Below are 16071 nucleotides of genomic sequence, written 5' to 3'. Positions count from 1 at the left end.
TCTTGCAGGCTGATGAGCCAGCCGTGTTTTCCAGCCTCAGTGTGACTCTTAGAGGTCTGAAAGTATGGGCGTTTGCTGATAGTCTCCGTGTAGTTCATGGGTGCTTCGTTGCTGCTTATCTGCTTCATCTCCTTCCTCCCCTTCTTGCCACCTCATAGCACTTCCTCATCTTTTGTGGATTTCATATGCATAAAATAAGAGAAAAAAGGGATTGTTTGGTTCATCTATTCTAAATATTTCAACGCAGCATTATTTTTTGGTACTTCTCTGTGGCTATTACAAAGCATGCAAGCGGGCGGTCCGGTGGCTCTGCTGCGGATTCAGAAGCGAGGCCAGACCTTGGCGCCCACGGGATGCTCTGCATCCGCTCCGATCTCTCCATATCCCCCTCTGAAGGCTCCTTCCTGCGTGCTGAAAATGAACCGCTACTCTCTGCCACCTCCAAGTGCAATTTGCACCACTAAGAGAATTAATTGCTGCCTATACGATGAAACTCATTTGGCCTCGGCTGTTCTGCCAGCAAGTGGCCGCTTTTCTGTGGCGAAATGCCACTGCTCGAGCCTGAGCTGTGGCTGAAAACCAGCCTGAAACTGCCCCAAATCTCTAGCCTCTCTATCCTCGCCTGACTTGTGTGTGCAGGTTCAAGCCCGAGCTGTCGCACATTTTCTGTATACAGCTGCACTTTTTTTTTTTCCTTTTGCAAACGTAACGGAAAGGGAGAGCAACTTTGCTCCATCACGCTGTGACTAGGTGGTAAAACTAAATGTCCAAGTGCCTAAATCTCATTATCCAAACAGACTTTGGAGTCCAAGCACTTTTGCTTGCCAAATATTCAAGTCGGTATGGAAATAAGACCTGGGCTTCTTCAACGTGAGATAAAGCCTTCAAGCTTCTGCACTTTCTCTTTTACAGGCAGAGCGTACCAATGTTGCTCTAATTGAGCATAGCATCATCCTTTTGGGGCTTATTTTGTAGGCAGGCTTCCTTTCGCAGCACCTCTGAGACAAATTGGCCAACGTGCCCAACCGTGGTGGATGATCTAGGCGAAACCCGCCCCAGCTGGAGTGGGAACGCGCTTGTTGCAGCAGCTTGCTACCTGATTTAGAGCTGTAATTAAAAAAGTAAGTTATGAGGTGGATGAGCAGACACCAAAGTCCTGCAGGGAGGATGCTGAGGGCTGCTGCAGCGCGTGCCTCATGCTATTTTAGCCTTTATGACTCGCCTTTCCTGTCCCACCTGCCATGCCTCTTTGGGATCTCGTTACAGTGCCTTGCTGGGGAACTGGGCACACTTAAAAGCAGCAGAGGAGCTACTCATGCTGTGATATGAGCCCATAAATTTATTGCCATCTTGCTTTTCTTTCCTGTGTTCGATTCTGGATGAAATGTATGTGTTTTGGGCCAGGGAACCTGTCTTTGTTGGAAAGAGCTGAGAACGTGGCCAGTGCGAATACTATAAAAGAGCACTACCTGGTTGGCAAAGCAAGCCAAAGGCAGTTTGGCAGGTTAGTCCAAGGTCTGGCTGGTTAGTCCAAGGTTAGTCTTATCCTCTCTGTGTCCATGCAGGGGTCTGCAAAGAGGACTCTCATTCACCTTCTTCTATCCTTTTTCAGTGGTTTCTCTCTTCACCCTTGAGAGGTGCTGAGTGGTCTTTCCTGTACACTCCTTCCTGCTATTGCTCCACGCACAGCAGAGGCAAAGCGCGAGCAAGATTCCCCCTTTCCCATGTTCCCTTGGAAGAGCTGCCGGGGTCAACTGAGCCATTACTTCTCCATCCCCCCATCTCGGGTGCCAGCAGTGGAGATTTTCATGGTGCTGCCTGAAGCTGGGACTCTCGGGGATTATGTCTTGATGGCAGATTTTTAATTCAGAAGACCTTGGCATTGGAAGAGATTGGAATTAGTGAAGCGTTTATCATCAGCCAGACATAAAGGGATAAATCCTCTGAATATATAGGCCGGAGAGATGTGGATGGGGGAGAAGGGAAAAGTAGGGAATGAGGAGTGCTGGGAGAGGTTTCCTTTCCCTGCCCTCTCCGCAGGAATGAAGCCTGCTGCCCTGACGTTTATTCCCAGGGCGCTCCAGAAGAAGTCCAGCGTCGGTGTGGAGCAGTGCACCCATGTCTGTGTCGCGGATGGACAACCAGCTTCGTTATGCCTGGGCATTAGGGGTGGGAACCACTGTTTGCTGCGGCATATTGCACCCCGTTGGCATCCCCTAGAGACGCCCGTGCTGCTGACAGCAGAACAGGGTGCAACGTGCGTCTGCACGTGTGCATAGATATTGCCGCAATGTGCCTCCGGGGAGATGCTCTTTGCCCAAATCCATCCTTCTAGCACGCGTGCATCACGGGGGAGCGCCAGCAGATGAGCTGATGGGGTATCAATCCTGCTCGGGTCAGGTTTAATCCCTTGGGATTTTGATGACCTGCACACTGAAAGCATGGTGTTTCCAGAATTTCTATGGAAGGAAAATCGATGGAAGTAGTATCCTTACAGTAACAGCATCCTCTCCAACGTTGCATTGCTGCCCTGCCATCAGCAGGGCTCGGGTTGTGCCTTCGCCCATCCGGGACAGGGGTTTTCTTTAATCCTGCCATGACTATTTATGCAGCAGTGATTTATTCATTTGGCTATGGAAAGCCAAACTCTGTTTCGGAGTTAATGTGCAAACCCAGCAAAAGTGCTCTCTTTAATGTTTAATTCTGTTTCATGCAGGCAATTGGAAACGCTAAAACAACAAGGAATGACAACAGCAGCCGCTTTGGGAAATATATTCAGATCGGCTTTGATAAAAGATACCATATCATTGGTGCCAACATGAGGACCTATCTGTTGGAAAAATCAAGAGTGGTGTTCCAGGTGAGGAGATGTGCCTTTTTCTCTTTCTTTCTTTCTTTTGGGCTCTCTACTTTTGGAATTGAATAATCTGAGTCTTTTCTTTGGATTAGAAATAAAATCCCCTTGCTGAAGAAAACTTTGATGGCATGTTGCCTTTGGAGCCTAAATTAAGCTCTGAGATATCACCAAAATGTCCTAAAATGATCCCTTTTATTTTTTTGAACTCTTCCTGCAGTATTTGATATTTCATATAAATCCTTCTTTCAAATGCATAAGTTACCTGAGCGCCTTAGTTTTGCAGATAACCCCATCTATCAGGTCAAGTATATCTGAGAAGTCGGTATGTTTTTTCCCCCAACTCTTTCATCTCCACACCTGCCCAGCAGCCGCTCTGTGAATTGGTTATACAGGATTAATGCAGGCATTGCTTCCAGGCTTGTAGCACTGCAGGCAGATGCATCATGCAACGTTCATAAATGTGTCAGTCCTGCTGATAATCTCACGCTTTCTCATACTGAAGGTCAAGGCAGAACTTAAAACAAGCCTATCTGTCTCCTAGCAAAACAGTCACCCTCTAAAAAGAAACGTACGTGAATTGCTTGTGAATAACAAAAACTTTCCCTGCCATATGTGTGGGCCAAAATGCAGATATATAAGACTGAGGCTCTATGGCTTTGTGCATTGAAATGGAACATGCATGGCAGTGTGCTGGTGTTTAAAGCCTCACTGCACACTCTGAAGCAAGTCGTAGCTTTCCTGGTGGATCAGGCTTCTTTTTTTGTATGGCGGGACTCGAGCCATTGCAGTTTTTCTTGATGATCCCCGTGCCAGGCTGGATGGTCAGCTTAGTGAGCTTATTCCAGAGTGGTGAGCATCTGTTGGACTTGCTAACTGGCCTCCCTGACTTGAACTCAGTTTGTTCCCTCAATTAATTTGTATCTCACCCGTCAGGCGGAGGACGAGAGGAACTACCACATCTTCTATCAGCTTTGTGCCTCAGCGAGTCTTCCAGAATTTAAAGACCTTGCACTAAGTAAGTACTCCTGCTTCCCTGGGGGCCGTGAGACACGCTGGCGTGCTGCCTGGTTATGGTGACAACAGGAAAATATAGTAGGGTTGGAAATGTGTTTCGTCACGTAGGTTGCGTGTGGCAGCTGGCTGCGAAGGGAGATGGGCTTGGAGGGCTTGTTGGTGCAGGTGATGCCTGTGTTTGCTTGTGCCATCTCAAGAGCCTCTTAGCTGAGGCTTGTGTGCCAAGTACGTGGAGAAGTTTGCATTGTGCCAGGCAGTGCTGCTGGGCCTGCCTAGCAGGTTACATCATCTGCCAATGATGTAGCCCAGGTGTTTGGTCCCCGTTGCAAGCTTGCACAACCCAAAAGGCCACCGCTGGGCCCTAAGAGCACCTCCAAGAATTTCTGCCAGTGGGTTATATGACTCTTTTTAATGAGACGATCCTGAGTAAGGCGCTTGTCTACTGGGATCCTAGAATAAGAAATTTCAACCCAAACTGCAAAAGGAATTGATTTGGTAGAACTGCAGTTGTGCCACCCCCTTTCTTTCCTCGCGGAGCAAGTGGATCTGTGGAGACTTAGGTCTTTCTAAACCTGGCTCATAAAAAGCATAGTTTCTGCTAGTAGTTCCAGATCATATTGAAGGCTGAGAGAGTTCCTTGTCCCCTGATGAGTCATCCAGGACATCTTTACGCTCTTGTGACTATGGCTTTCAGCCTCATTGCCCAAAAGGAAAATGTGTAATGGCAGCAGCTGGCAGCACAGGAGGTGGTGGGACTTGCTGGTGAGGCCACCAAGCATTTTGCTGGAGGGGAAGCCGCCTTCACTCATTCCTGCTCCAAATTTCCTGGTGCCAGTGCATGGGGTCATCACCTGTGCTTTCCCATGGTGCACCAGTATGTGAAAAAGAAGCCATTCTCTCAAATTAAAGCTGTTTTGCGTTTCCTTGGAAATATCTCTCTGAATTTTTTTTATGGTTGTGTGCACAGCTCGGGTGACAGTGTCGGTGCCCTTCAGCTTGGTGGCCTGGTTTCTGGTGGCACGGAGCAGTGCAGAGCTACCCGGGCAGGAAATGGCGATTCCCGAGCTCAGAGTGGTTTTGTTCTTGGGTGAACCCAGCTCTGCACTGACTTGTTGAGTTAATAGTGCTGGGCAGTTTTCTGCATATGCACGTACATACATACAGACACACACAGTTCACTCTTAAAAGAAAGAGTCTTCTCATTATGAACTTTGCTTCAGATTTCCCAGTTAACGTCTCAAGATGGCTAGTGGGAACCCAAACTTGCTTCATCAGTGAGCTCTTCCTCACCCACATGTCAACTGTGACTTGACAAGTCTTACACAACACAGGGAGTATCTTGATGTAAAAATCCACCTTTTTAAAGCTGAGAGCAGGACGGATATTTTCTCATCCCCAAAACAGGAGCTGTTGCTTCTCCTTTGGCTCTTGCATGTAGGAGAGGACAGCAGTTCTTTCTGTATTGCAAAATATTGGAAAACAGGCAGGAGCACTAACCTTGAGTCCTGCAAAGCAAACCTGTAAGTGAAGATTTTGACCTTCGTCGTGGGGATAGGGGTGAAGAGTGGTGCTGGGTACTCTCACCAATGCATGGGTGAGCTTGGGAGCTGATTTATGTCCCGTGGAGATTTTTAGGCACATGCCAGCCGTGGTGATGTGGCAGCACGCCAGTTCTAGGCTGCTCCTGGAGGAGACAACCGATGACTTCCTTCTGTGCTATAACTACTACTAAGACTGGGGCAGATTCTCAGGATAAAAGCCTTAAGTGTCTTTTCCTTCACTTTCTTTGGCTATGAAATTCCTGTTGATTCTTGCAATGCAGGAAGTGTGCCGAAAAGTCTAATTTTAAACTAGGAAGCAAATGTGTGATTGAACCGATGGCAGCGCGCATGCTACGCAGTGCCCTTTCCAACAGCGGTGTGACGGCTGTGCGATGGCATGAAGCATTCGTGCTTAACGGGGTTAAGCAATGAATCGCAGCCTTTGCATGGCTGTTAAAATCATAGCAGCCATATTGAAATATAAATATTCAAGTAGCTGTGAGTTGTGCCCCGGGGCTCGCGGCAGGGAGAGGAGGGGGCACAGCGCTCGCAGCTTGACATCTTCCCCGCGGTGGGAAATCGGGGTGGGAACGGCCCAACGGAGCGATGCCTCGGCATCCGCTGTGCGGGGCTCTGTATCTGAGCAGCGGGTGCAAATCAGGGCTTGAAATTTGGCTTAAGATAAGCAGCACCCCCTCCTTCTTTTTTTTTTTTTTTTTTAAATCCCCATTCTCTGAAATATGCTTGGTTGGGGAGCTCCTCCAAAAGGAGCAACTGCTTTGCAACCTTGGTTATTTGGGATATTTAAGGTCCGGTTGGGTAAAGTCCTGCTGAACGAGACGGGACAGTTCAGAGCTGGGATGACGATCGGTTCGCTGACCCCAGTCGATGTTTTCTGTCCCCAATTTCCGATGCTCTGGCAATGAGTGGAGTGAAACCTTTCAATCCTAGGGGGTTATATACGTAAAGAGAGTTAAATGTTTTTCTTGTGGCTTGAAAGTGCAGCTAATGTAAAAGCCAGTGGGTAGGCTGCGAAGGGACGAGGCCCTTCTGGTGGCAACATCCATCAAAAAAGCGCAGATTGCAGTGATTTGAAAGGTTACCAGCAGCTGGACGCGGAATGCACAGTGGGCTGCTTTTCCTCATTATTTTCATTATCCTTGGGAAAAAATGCTTTTTAAAGTGCGTGTGTACCCTGCTATCTCCTGCCCTCCTCTGCCTACGTTCGAATCCCGATCTCCGGAGTGTTTAGCCCTGTGTCATCCTGAAATGACTGCGTTAAAGCACAGATATGTACTTGGATGGTCCAATTCTGACACTGTGCGCGTTTCTGCTATTCCCTTTGCTCCCTGTGGCTAAGGAGAAGCGTTATGTGGGAAAGGCGTTAACATTTCTATTTTATTTCGGTCATGGGTATGTGTACCCCCAAACCCTAATTTGAAATAGGAAATGAATGTGGGAAAAAACCTTTATTCCATATACATACGTATATACATATATAAGCTACCCCCCCATATATATATACATACGTGTATGTGTGTGTGTATATATAGAGAGAGAGATATGTATACACTCAGAGTTTAGCAGACAGCTAATGAATTGGACAAAAGCTTTGATGCGGTGGCACAGATAGAGAGTTTTAAATCTGGTTTGGGCCAGGACTGTACCTTTTGGGTGACGCAGCATTTCCTCCCACCAGCAGACAAGGAATCGGTGTCCGTGCTTGAAGTGCTTGGTGGCTTCATGAACGCCTCCCTTAACCTCCGGCCACGCCGCCTGGAGGGTTTTGTGGAGGTTGCAATGACTTTCGTGTTTGAAAGAAGCCCAGATTTGCTCCCCTCCTCATTGACCTCGTGCCTGCTCGCTGACGGGCTTATTTTGCTCACTTCTCTCCCCTAGCATGTGCCGAAGACTTCTTCTATGCTTCCCAGGGAGGCGACGTGTCCATCGAGGGCGTGGATGATGCTGATGACTTTGAGAAGACCAGGCATGCCTTCACCCTGCTCGGTAAGCGTTATGCTGCGGGCGCCCAGCAGCCCTCCCCGGCCACGCAGCCTCTTGCAAATGTTTTCAGTATTCTTCCTGGATTTTCTTGCTCTCCCGTTGCCCTCAGAGCCATAAATTGATCTTCCCGTTGACCCAGCTGGCTTCACCTTGTTCTTTGACATGAGCGGTAGGAGTGTTTCTGATACCTATCCTGCAAAACAACAACGAAGTGGAGACACACACGGACTCCCTAAACAAACCGTTTTAGGTTCAGAGCTGCGGCACAGCTTTGACTTGCTATTTTTCACCCTGTTTATAGGCAGAAAAAGGACTCCCGCTGTAGAGTTTCACCCTCGTGCGGGTTAAGGGCGGGCAGCGCTTCTCAAGCCGCCGCCGTATCGCGCTGAGATCTGAAGACGGGCAGTCATAAGCCGCCCGTCGTGGGCGTTGCGCCGGGCCTCTAGCGAGCGTGAAGGGTCATTGCGAGTGCTCTAACTGCTGGCTTTTCCGCCAAATTTGGCACCATTGTGCTTTAGCCTTGCTCGTTCCCCCTTAGCTTAACCCGGTCAGGGCACAGAAAGCCGGCTGGGATACCGAAATGCAGGATTTGGCAGGGAAACTCCATATGGACCGGTGCTGAATGATGTTCCTGCTGGAAACGCTTCCAAAAATCTGCCAGAAAATACAAGAAGCAATCACGTTTTACCCACCCCCAGTGGCAGACCCAGGACAAGGAGCTCACGGCAGGACGGTGGTGGCCCTTTGTGGCGCCTTCCCGGTGGCTCAGCGCTTCCAGCTGGAGCACGAGGCCGGAGCCGTTGGGATTCGGGCGCGTGAACGCTTTTGTTTTACGTTCCCCCGCGCTCGCGACCATAATTGAAAGGGGTAGAGACGTAACGGTGGATATGGATAGCTCCAGCTGTGGTTTCAGCCGTCGCTTCTGCCCGATGATGTTTGTTGAGGTCGTTCTGTGCCAATCGGGTCCCGGTTGTTCCCGCAGGAGTGAAGGAGTCTCACCAGATGACCATTTTCAGGATAATCGCTGCCATTCTGCACCTAGGCAACTTGGACATCCAAGCCGAACGGGATGGCGATGCCTGTAGCGTCTCGGTAGGTCACCGGCAAGGGTGGGAGAAGCTGCACGTAGGGTTTAGTATATTCGTAAATCGGGCCGTGTTGGCTACCTCGTGCTTCGCAGGACCTCCGCAGGTAGCCCTAGGGAATCCTTTTCCTCCTGTTTTTCTTTGCTTTTTGTAGGAAACCCATCGGGCATTATTTCCTGACAGATTTGTTTTTCCTCCCTGGGAAATGGTGCCCTGCTTCTCATCGCTAGCTTGCCTGGAAACGACATAGTTCTTTTTTTATGTTAGAAAGAGCCACAAATGTAACTTACCACCTTAAAACCCATCCCGTCTTTAGATTTTTCTGCTTTCTTAAAAGATTGGCCACCCTTAGCGCATAAAGTACTGGGGGACCAGTGACTGCCAGCAGCAGCAGGTGTTAATTTTCCATGACCACCTTTGCTGCAGGCCAAGCTGGCAAATCTTTCAGTGCCACCAGCATGTGGGGTCGTCCAGTGGGGAGGTGGATATTTAAGGAGAAATAAGCAAAATGAGTTTTTTGGTTGTTGGTGGAGACTGACGCTGAAGTGAGTGAGGCCACTTTTGGAAATGTGGCCATTGAGTATTCAAAGGAGGACTGCGCAGATCAGTGCACGACTGCAAAGTACTGCACTTAATTAGTAGAAATAAATGACCGAAGATGTCTTAGCAGTGATTTTCCTGTTTCTGTGTGTTTGTTCAGGGGGAAAAAAATAGTGATTATGTGGCAAATACTGCCCTATCAATTATCATTGCCTCCCAGACTGGATCGTTTATTCCTAATTAAAATATTAAAATGTATTCGGCACGCACTCCTAGTGTTACCCTAGAGATAATGCAGCATGCAATTAGTTGGATGCTGGGGGTAATTTGCTTGATATTTGGCAACGTGGATATGTAAAGCTGGTCTGCTCCAGCAACGCTGAGTTCTGTAATGGAGTTCACGTTGTTTAATTACCTTCAAATTTAATTGCGTGGTATTAAATCAATCCTGTGAGGACTTTGAAGCCATGGTCTAAAAACATATTAGAGCAAAAAAGCTCCCTGGAGCACTTTACAAATGCATTTCTCTCCCCTTTCCCAAGCCCATCCCCTATTCTACATAAATACGAATCTAGTTGGAAACAACTTATTTCCTTTTGATATGTTATTACACTGGCAAAAGGGAGACTGATTTCTCATCATCTGAAAGAAGGTGCCTGCTCTCTTAACACGGTGGACTTGGGAGTGCCTTGTCTAGTGTTGTCTGAGGGGGAAAAAGATACACTAAAACTAAGTTCAGTTTTCGTTTTATTGATTACATGAAACACAGCCCCTTCTGATAACACACACTGTGCAACTTTGTTTTTCAGAATAGGTGGGGTTAGGTTGTGGAAGGGGAAATACGATGGCATGCTGTCTTTGCATTCACGTTCTGTTAGTCTTAGTCTACTTTGGGGTGTTGAAAATAGCGATTCTGGAGAAAAGACACCAGAAAGCTGCACCTGCTCCTTGGTGGGTTTAGATGCTTGTGTTAACGTGGCGCAGGCTGTAGCTGTGGCATCCTGGTCATCATTTCGCACCGAGTCGCACAGCCTGAGACAGGAAGGGTTTCGGGGAATGCACCTGGGAGGGGAGCATGTCCTCCAGGAGTACACGGTGTCACCACAGGAGGGGGAACAAAGCCAACGGTGCTCTTCCCCGTTGGCACTTACCGTATAGATCTACTCTTTTATGGGGATTGAGATGTTAAAGATAGCCAGGGTATAGCAAAGTCGTGCAGCATCACTGCTCAGTGCTACATGTAAGCCGTTCTACCTATTTCCCTGGAGACAGGTGGGGTCGGATGACAGCGGCGGGAAGGGGAACAATTTTGATTTTTGTCCTGCAAGTGTCGCAGAGCACCTGCTGAGCTCATTTCTCGTTGTTCCCCTCGCAGAGTACAGACGAGCACCTGAACACCTTCTGCAGCTTGCTGGGCGTGGAGCACAGCCAGATGCAGCACTGGCTCTGCCACCGGAAGCTGGTCACCACGGCCGAGACCTACGTGAAGAGCATGTCCCTTCAGCAGGTGCTCAACGCCAGGGATGCCCTGGCTAAGCACATCTATGCCCAGCTCTTCAACTGGATCGTGCAGCACATCAACAAAGCCCTGTACACCACTGTGAAGCAGCACTCCTTCATCGGCGTGCTCGATATCTATGGGTAGGGACGCTCTTGCTTTTAAGGCGGTTACGGTTAACGCCTTGTTTTGCCCTTCTAACAGAGCACCCTCGATCTCCTAAAGTGTCTGTGCTGAGCTTAACATGCAGCTGTCCCTGTGGCTTCTGGTAGGGGTGGGAATAATAGAAAGGGCGACCTTCTGACATCATTGACTGCAGAAAGGCTCCTTGTCCCCTCCAAGTAGGGGCCAGACCTGCCCCAGACCCTCAAATGCAAACGTGAGTATTCTTAGTCTGAACCATCTTCCATTGGCAGAATTGTTTATCCCCTAAACATGACTATTCCCACTCCTTTTGCTGGAGAAAAAGAAAGAGGCCTCCTGGTTTGGGGATTTTTCCCTCCCTTCACACAGTCTTTTCTGTCCCTTTTGGGAGCAAGGAAAAGGGAGAAGTGGGACAGTAGTGACCGTCCTTGCTCCCTCAATATATCACGATACTCACTTGTTCCTGTTTCAGGGCAGGCGAGGTAGGATGGACCGGTTGCAGCTGCTCCAGGAACTGCTCCTGGAGCAGCTTCCTAGGTGCAAATTCCATGTAAGGTCTGTCAAATGTAGCTGAAGGCAAAATTCAGAATGAAATCCTGCTGGAACAGCTCTGGGTCAGCTACAGAAAGATTTTACAGCTATAATACCCACACAGTTACTGGGAGTGGATCTTGATGCTTGTATGTACAACTTCCCATGGCGTTTCTGCAAGCCCTGGTAGTTGGGCTGTTGGTTGTAGCATCCCATTGAACAGCAACAGCCCCCCCTTTCAGTGCTGGAGCATCGGTGTAGTCCTGCTGACTCAGCTCCATCAGCAACCGCTGCCACACAGCAAGGTTTCCTGGAAAACTCTTATGAAGTATGATAGGAATATGATTCTGTTTGGTTGGGATCCCAAAAGGACAGCTTGAGATGGTGAGGTTGTTGGCAGAGGTTTGCACGTGTCCAGACTGTCCGAGGTGGATGGCACAGCACCTGAAAGATCTTCAGTCACCAGCTGGAGTTAGCACAATCTGGGTGGCTGGAAAGTGAGGGTGAGATGGAGAAGCTGTTTCAGTCGGTGTCCCTGCAGGCTAGGACGTGGCAAATCAAGCTCGGAGCTGGAGCCACGTGGCTGCAGTGGGGTGGGGTAGGTATGCGGATGCCTGAGCTGGGAAATGGGATGCGCTCTTTCAGAAATAACTAAAAGGAGACTTGAGAACAGCGCTTATGAAAGATTAAGTTGGGCATGAAAACCTGCTAGTGTGGAACAAAAATCTCTCTGAGGCGCAGGTCTCCTCTCCCTATCACGTCAAGCACGTCAGCCAGCAAATAGCACTACCCCTTGGGTGCCGCGGTGTGAGCTGAAGTGAAATCAGGCTGTGCTCAGGTCTGGTAATAGTAAACAACAACAATAATTGCTAACAACAATAATAACTAACCATATACCAGAGAGACATTGGGTGCTTGCAACCCTGAGCCTCTGGGGTCTTAGCAAGTAGTCTGGTTCCCAGAACGTGGGTTATCTGGGAAAGGGAATGAATTCTGCCAAATCCTGGATATTTTCCAAATGTCTGCTGTTGTTCTTTTTCCTCTTGGAGAGGAGCTAAACTAGATGGGCAAAGAGCTGCGTGCAGCCTGGTGCCCCAGGAGCATGGCCAGCGCGGGCGCTGCCTGGGGTGGTGGAAGGGGGTCGTCTCCGTAGGGAGGGTTTGCATGGAGCGGGTGCAAGCTGAGGATGCGGAGGCTGCGGGTTTCCAATACTCGGCACCTGTAATCCTGTGTTAGTATTGGAGTGAGAGCATGCAGCGTTGAAATCTGCATCGCTTACTATAGTTGCAGTGTTACAGGGCGAGCTTGAGTAGGTGACCTCTACGTTGGGATTAGCGTTGCTGCTTTACAGAACAAACGTTACCGGCCCCCTCACCTGAGGGGCGAGAAGCAGCGCCTCGAAGGCTTATAGCGTTGGGTAGCAATACATAATGCTGGAATAACTTGAATAAATTGTTAACAAAAATAAAGAATTGAAGGTATTGAACAGTATTCCTTTGCCTAAAAGATGCTTTACTCCAAGACAGCACTCGGTACTTTGTGCTGGTGGTTATCTGACGCTTGGGACTCGTCTAAGATGTTACTGATTGCTGTGTGTTTTGGTGTGTTTTTGTTCGGTGCGAAGGAATTACGGGTCACTTACTGCAGGCAATTCGGTAGCTCCTTATGATTCTTTTGAAAAGCAAATTCCTGCAGACATTTCTGCATTTGGCAGGGACGGTTTGTTTTCATTCCTCTGCTGTTTGCAGTGCGAAAGGGAGTGTGAACGCTGAGGCAGCCAGCCGTGCGCTGAACTTATTCACAAACTTTGAATATTTTAGTATAAACCCTAGTGCAGCAGCAGATTTGGGATCTGCCAGTCACACGGGCAGAACAAGGAGAAAAGACAAAATGGAGCAAATACGCTGTGCAAAAATATTAATGGGCTTAAATACGGAGCTGGATTTGGCTGAGGAGCGTGGGGAAGGGCAGGCGAGCGCTGATGCTGTGCTGAAATTGTGTTATTTGCACCAAGACCATCACCTCTGCAGTGAATATGTGTACCCTTAATATTTAATAATATTTTTCCGCAAGAGGGGTTGTTACGTTTCTTGTCTCAGACAGCACTACCACCTAATTTGCAGGCAGCTACCATTGTACTAAGCATCCGACTGTGCTTAGCAGAACAGACCTTTCCAATCCCTCGAGTTGTGGAAAGGAGAGACACAAATTTGAGATTCGAGGAATAAAGCGTAGATCTGGGATAGAAGGCATTTAACGAGACTAAATAACTGATGTTTCCTGTCATGTAGATGACACCATCGCAGAGCGAAGAAGACTTTTTTTTAAAAGCGGCAGCCCTTGATGCTGATTTATTCATTGCTTTGCAGGTTTGAAACTTTTGAAGTGAATAGCTTTGAGCAGTTTTGTATCAACTACGCCAACGAAAAGCTCCAGCAGCAATTCAACTCGGTAAGGTCAACTTGGAAACATGCCATAAAACTTAAAACGAAATAAAACGGAAAAACCCAACAACACGCTCATCAAGGCCATGTTATTGCATGTCTGGCTTCCACTTAATGGCCCTGATCTGCAGCCTGGCCGGATCTCAGGGCGGGCATGACCGTCGTCCTTCCGATACCGTCTCTCCCGGGCAAGGCTTGCACACTGTAATTGCACTAAATATTCCTGCCAAGTTGTAAATGATGCTTGGTTTAGTTATAAAATAATAAATACAAAATTGATCCTGGCAGCATGTTTAACAAATGGTTTAGGCAAAGGCCCGCTAATGTTTTTGAGCGAGTCGGAAGTTTGCCGGCGTTGTTTTGTTCCTAAGCCACGCTAATCCTCGGGGGGGTGGTTGTGCTGAGTCCTGATTTTCCTTGTGCTTGAGTAAAAACCTGCTGATTAGATGGGGCTGGAACCTCTGGATGCGGCTGAAATTCTGGATTAAATGGCAGGGCTATACACGGTCCTTCTCGGTTTGACACGTGACACACTACATTCTTCTGTTTTATTAGCTATAAGCTCTTACCCGGACTGAACACAAAATCATTAAGGGGTCATCTTCTGCTCCGGTCGTCAACAGGGAAAAACTTGCTATTAATTTCAGGATTTGAGGGAGAATCTGTTAAATTGGAGCAACTAAGTACTTGGGCGCTTTGAAACTGTATCATCTGCCTGGCACAAACGTTTGCGATCGCTCTAATACATCATAGCAGTGCTTGTAAAAATGAGAAGTAAATAATGGGCTGTACTTGCACTTTTCATATCTTACTTAATATGTCCAGCTATCACTTCTAAAGCTTATAAATTCGAACTCAGAGATGACATGTTTGAAGAGATTTTAAAAAGCCATCTTTTGAGGAAGAAAAGTGCACTTTAAAAATCTTTTTCTTTTAATATGCTTAGATTATCTCAGAAATAGCCAAAGACAATTTATCTGCCTGGGGATAGGCCTGACGTATGTAAGCCATAGAAAGGACTTTTTCTTTATTACTCTTTTCAGAATAATAAGAACCTGCAATAGAGATGTTTGTGAATCAGTTATGGTACTGATGGCGATACCTCTTCTAGGAAGATTGCGCTCTTTGCGAAGTGGTGCTCACCCGTCGGGGCGCACACGCTCGACGCCACCTGACTTTGGGCTAGTGAACCTGCTGCGGGTCTCTGGTTTAATCGGTGGAGCCCCGAAGGAGAGAGGGATTTGTAGTAGCCCCAGGTGCATCTCGTGGCCATTTCAGAACATGGTTTTTACTTAGATGCAGTGACAGCTTGGGTAGTTTTTGAGTGAAAGTCATTTAAAGACTTTTTTTTTTGTCTCATGGTTTCCTAGTGTAGCACTTCTATTTTACTTGCCAGAAGCTAGATTCTGTAAGCGACAAAGCCTGTACAAAGCACCTAAATTTTCTGTGGCTTCTTCACGTACTGTGGGAAAACTGTACATTTATTAACGAGCAAATGGGGAAGGGGCTGGCCCTGTGTGGGTTCGAGGTGCAGGTTGGTAACTATGCTCTTCTCCTTATCTCAGCACGTGTTTAAGCTGGAACAAGAAGAGTACGTGAAGGAAGAAATCCCGTGGACTCTTATAGACTTTTATGATAACCAGCCCTGCATAGACCTTATAGAAGCGAAACTTGGTATCTTGGACCTGCTGGATGAAGAGTGCAAGGTAAAGAAAGCCACTCGGCTTTTTCCTGGCATTTTAGTTTTTCTAAAAGTTAAAGATTGGGTTGTCCTGTAGCATGCAGACCTTGGCCTGTAGCAGCTCCTAAGAGGGTAGAGGACTTCTCTCACATGCCTTGCTTGGGTGCTTATGCCTAGGGCAAGCAGTTGGCCTTTGCTTTGCTTCAGGACCATTCAGAGCCTCTTTGGCATAAGTTTGACAGTTCCCTTCATAAACTGGGAACCCTGTTTGTACCATGTAAAGCCAAAGCTTGTGTTTCTGGCCTAGCTGCACTTAGGGATAGATTGTGCTTGTGACGTTCAGTTCCTTCAACATGATCCAGGAGCTGGCAGTCTTCCCTACTTCAGCCCTTGTTTTTTCCCAAGGGGAAGCTGAATCTTCCTGCGACAGTTATTTGGGGTGAAGTCACCTACACTTAGCGTAAAGTCTTCAGATGTTGGAATTTCACCTTCTGTGGCACTCAGCACGTGGTAAAAGTCTGCCTGGGAGGGCCTTCAAGTTGGTTAACCTTGCTGCGTTGAACTGTGCCAGAGGCCTGAAGCGAGAAACGTGTCTCCTCGGGGAATGGCTGCGTTGTGGAGTGGTGAAAATCAGGCCTGGGCTGTGATGAGTAATGAGAGAATCAGCCATGCTCCAAGGACTTGCTGAAGCTGATGACAAATTCCCTCTGACTTCAATCCGTAGTTTTGCAG

The 16071-nt window shown here is 47.9% G+C and overlaps 1 protein-coding gene across 2 annotated transcripts in view; it reads left to right on the top strand.

Annotated features, from left to right (window-relative positions):
* Positions 1 to 16071, top strand: part of LOC104138524 (unconventional myosin-Vb) — a 133778-nt gene that overhangs the window by 41260 nt on the left and 76447 nt on the right. For both annotated transcript variants that reach the window (XM_068924538.1, XM_068924537.1), the window contains exons 6-12: positions 2717 to 2860; positions 3791 to 3872; positions 7312 to 7419; positions 8399 to 8508; positions 10417 to 10682; positions 13584 to 13665; positions 15224 to 15364. In XM_068924538.1, coding sequence (XP_068780639.1) covers positions 2717 to 2860; positions 3791 to 3872; positions 7312 to 7419; positions 8399 to 8508; positions 10417 to 10682; positions 13584 to 13665; positions 15224 to 15364 — 933 coding nt within the window. The remainder of the gene's footprint in view (positions 1 to 2716; positions 2861 to 3790; positions 3873 to 7311; positions 7420 to 8398; positions 8509 to 10416; positions 10683 to 13583; positions 13666 to 15223; positions 15365 to 16071) is intronic.

Source organism: Struthio camelus, chromosome W (genome assembly GCF_040807025.1).
Source record: "Struthio camelus isolate bStrCam1 chromosome W, bStrCam1.hap1, whole genome shotgun sequence".
In the NCBI taxonomy this organism is placed as follows: Eukaryota; Metazoa; Chordata; class Aves; order Struthioniformes; family Struthionidae; genus Struthio; species Struthio camelus.
This window is presented reverse-complemented; position numbering and strand designations above follow the sequence as displayed.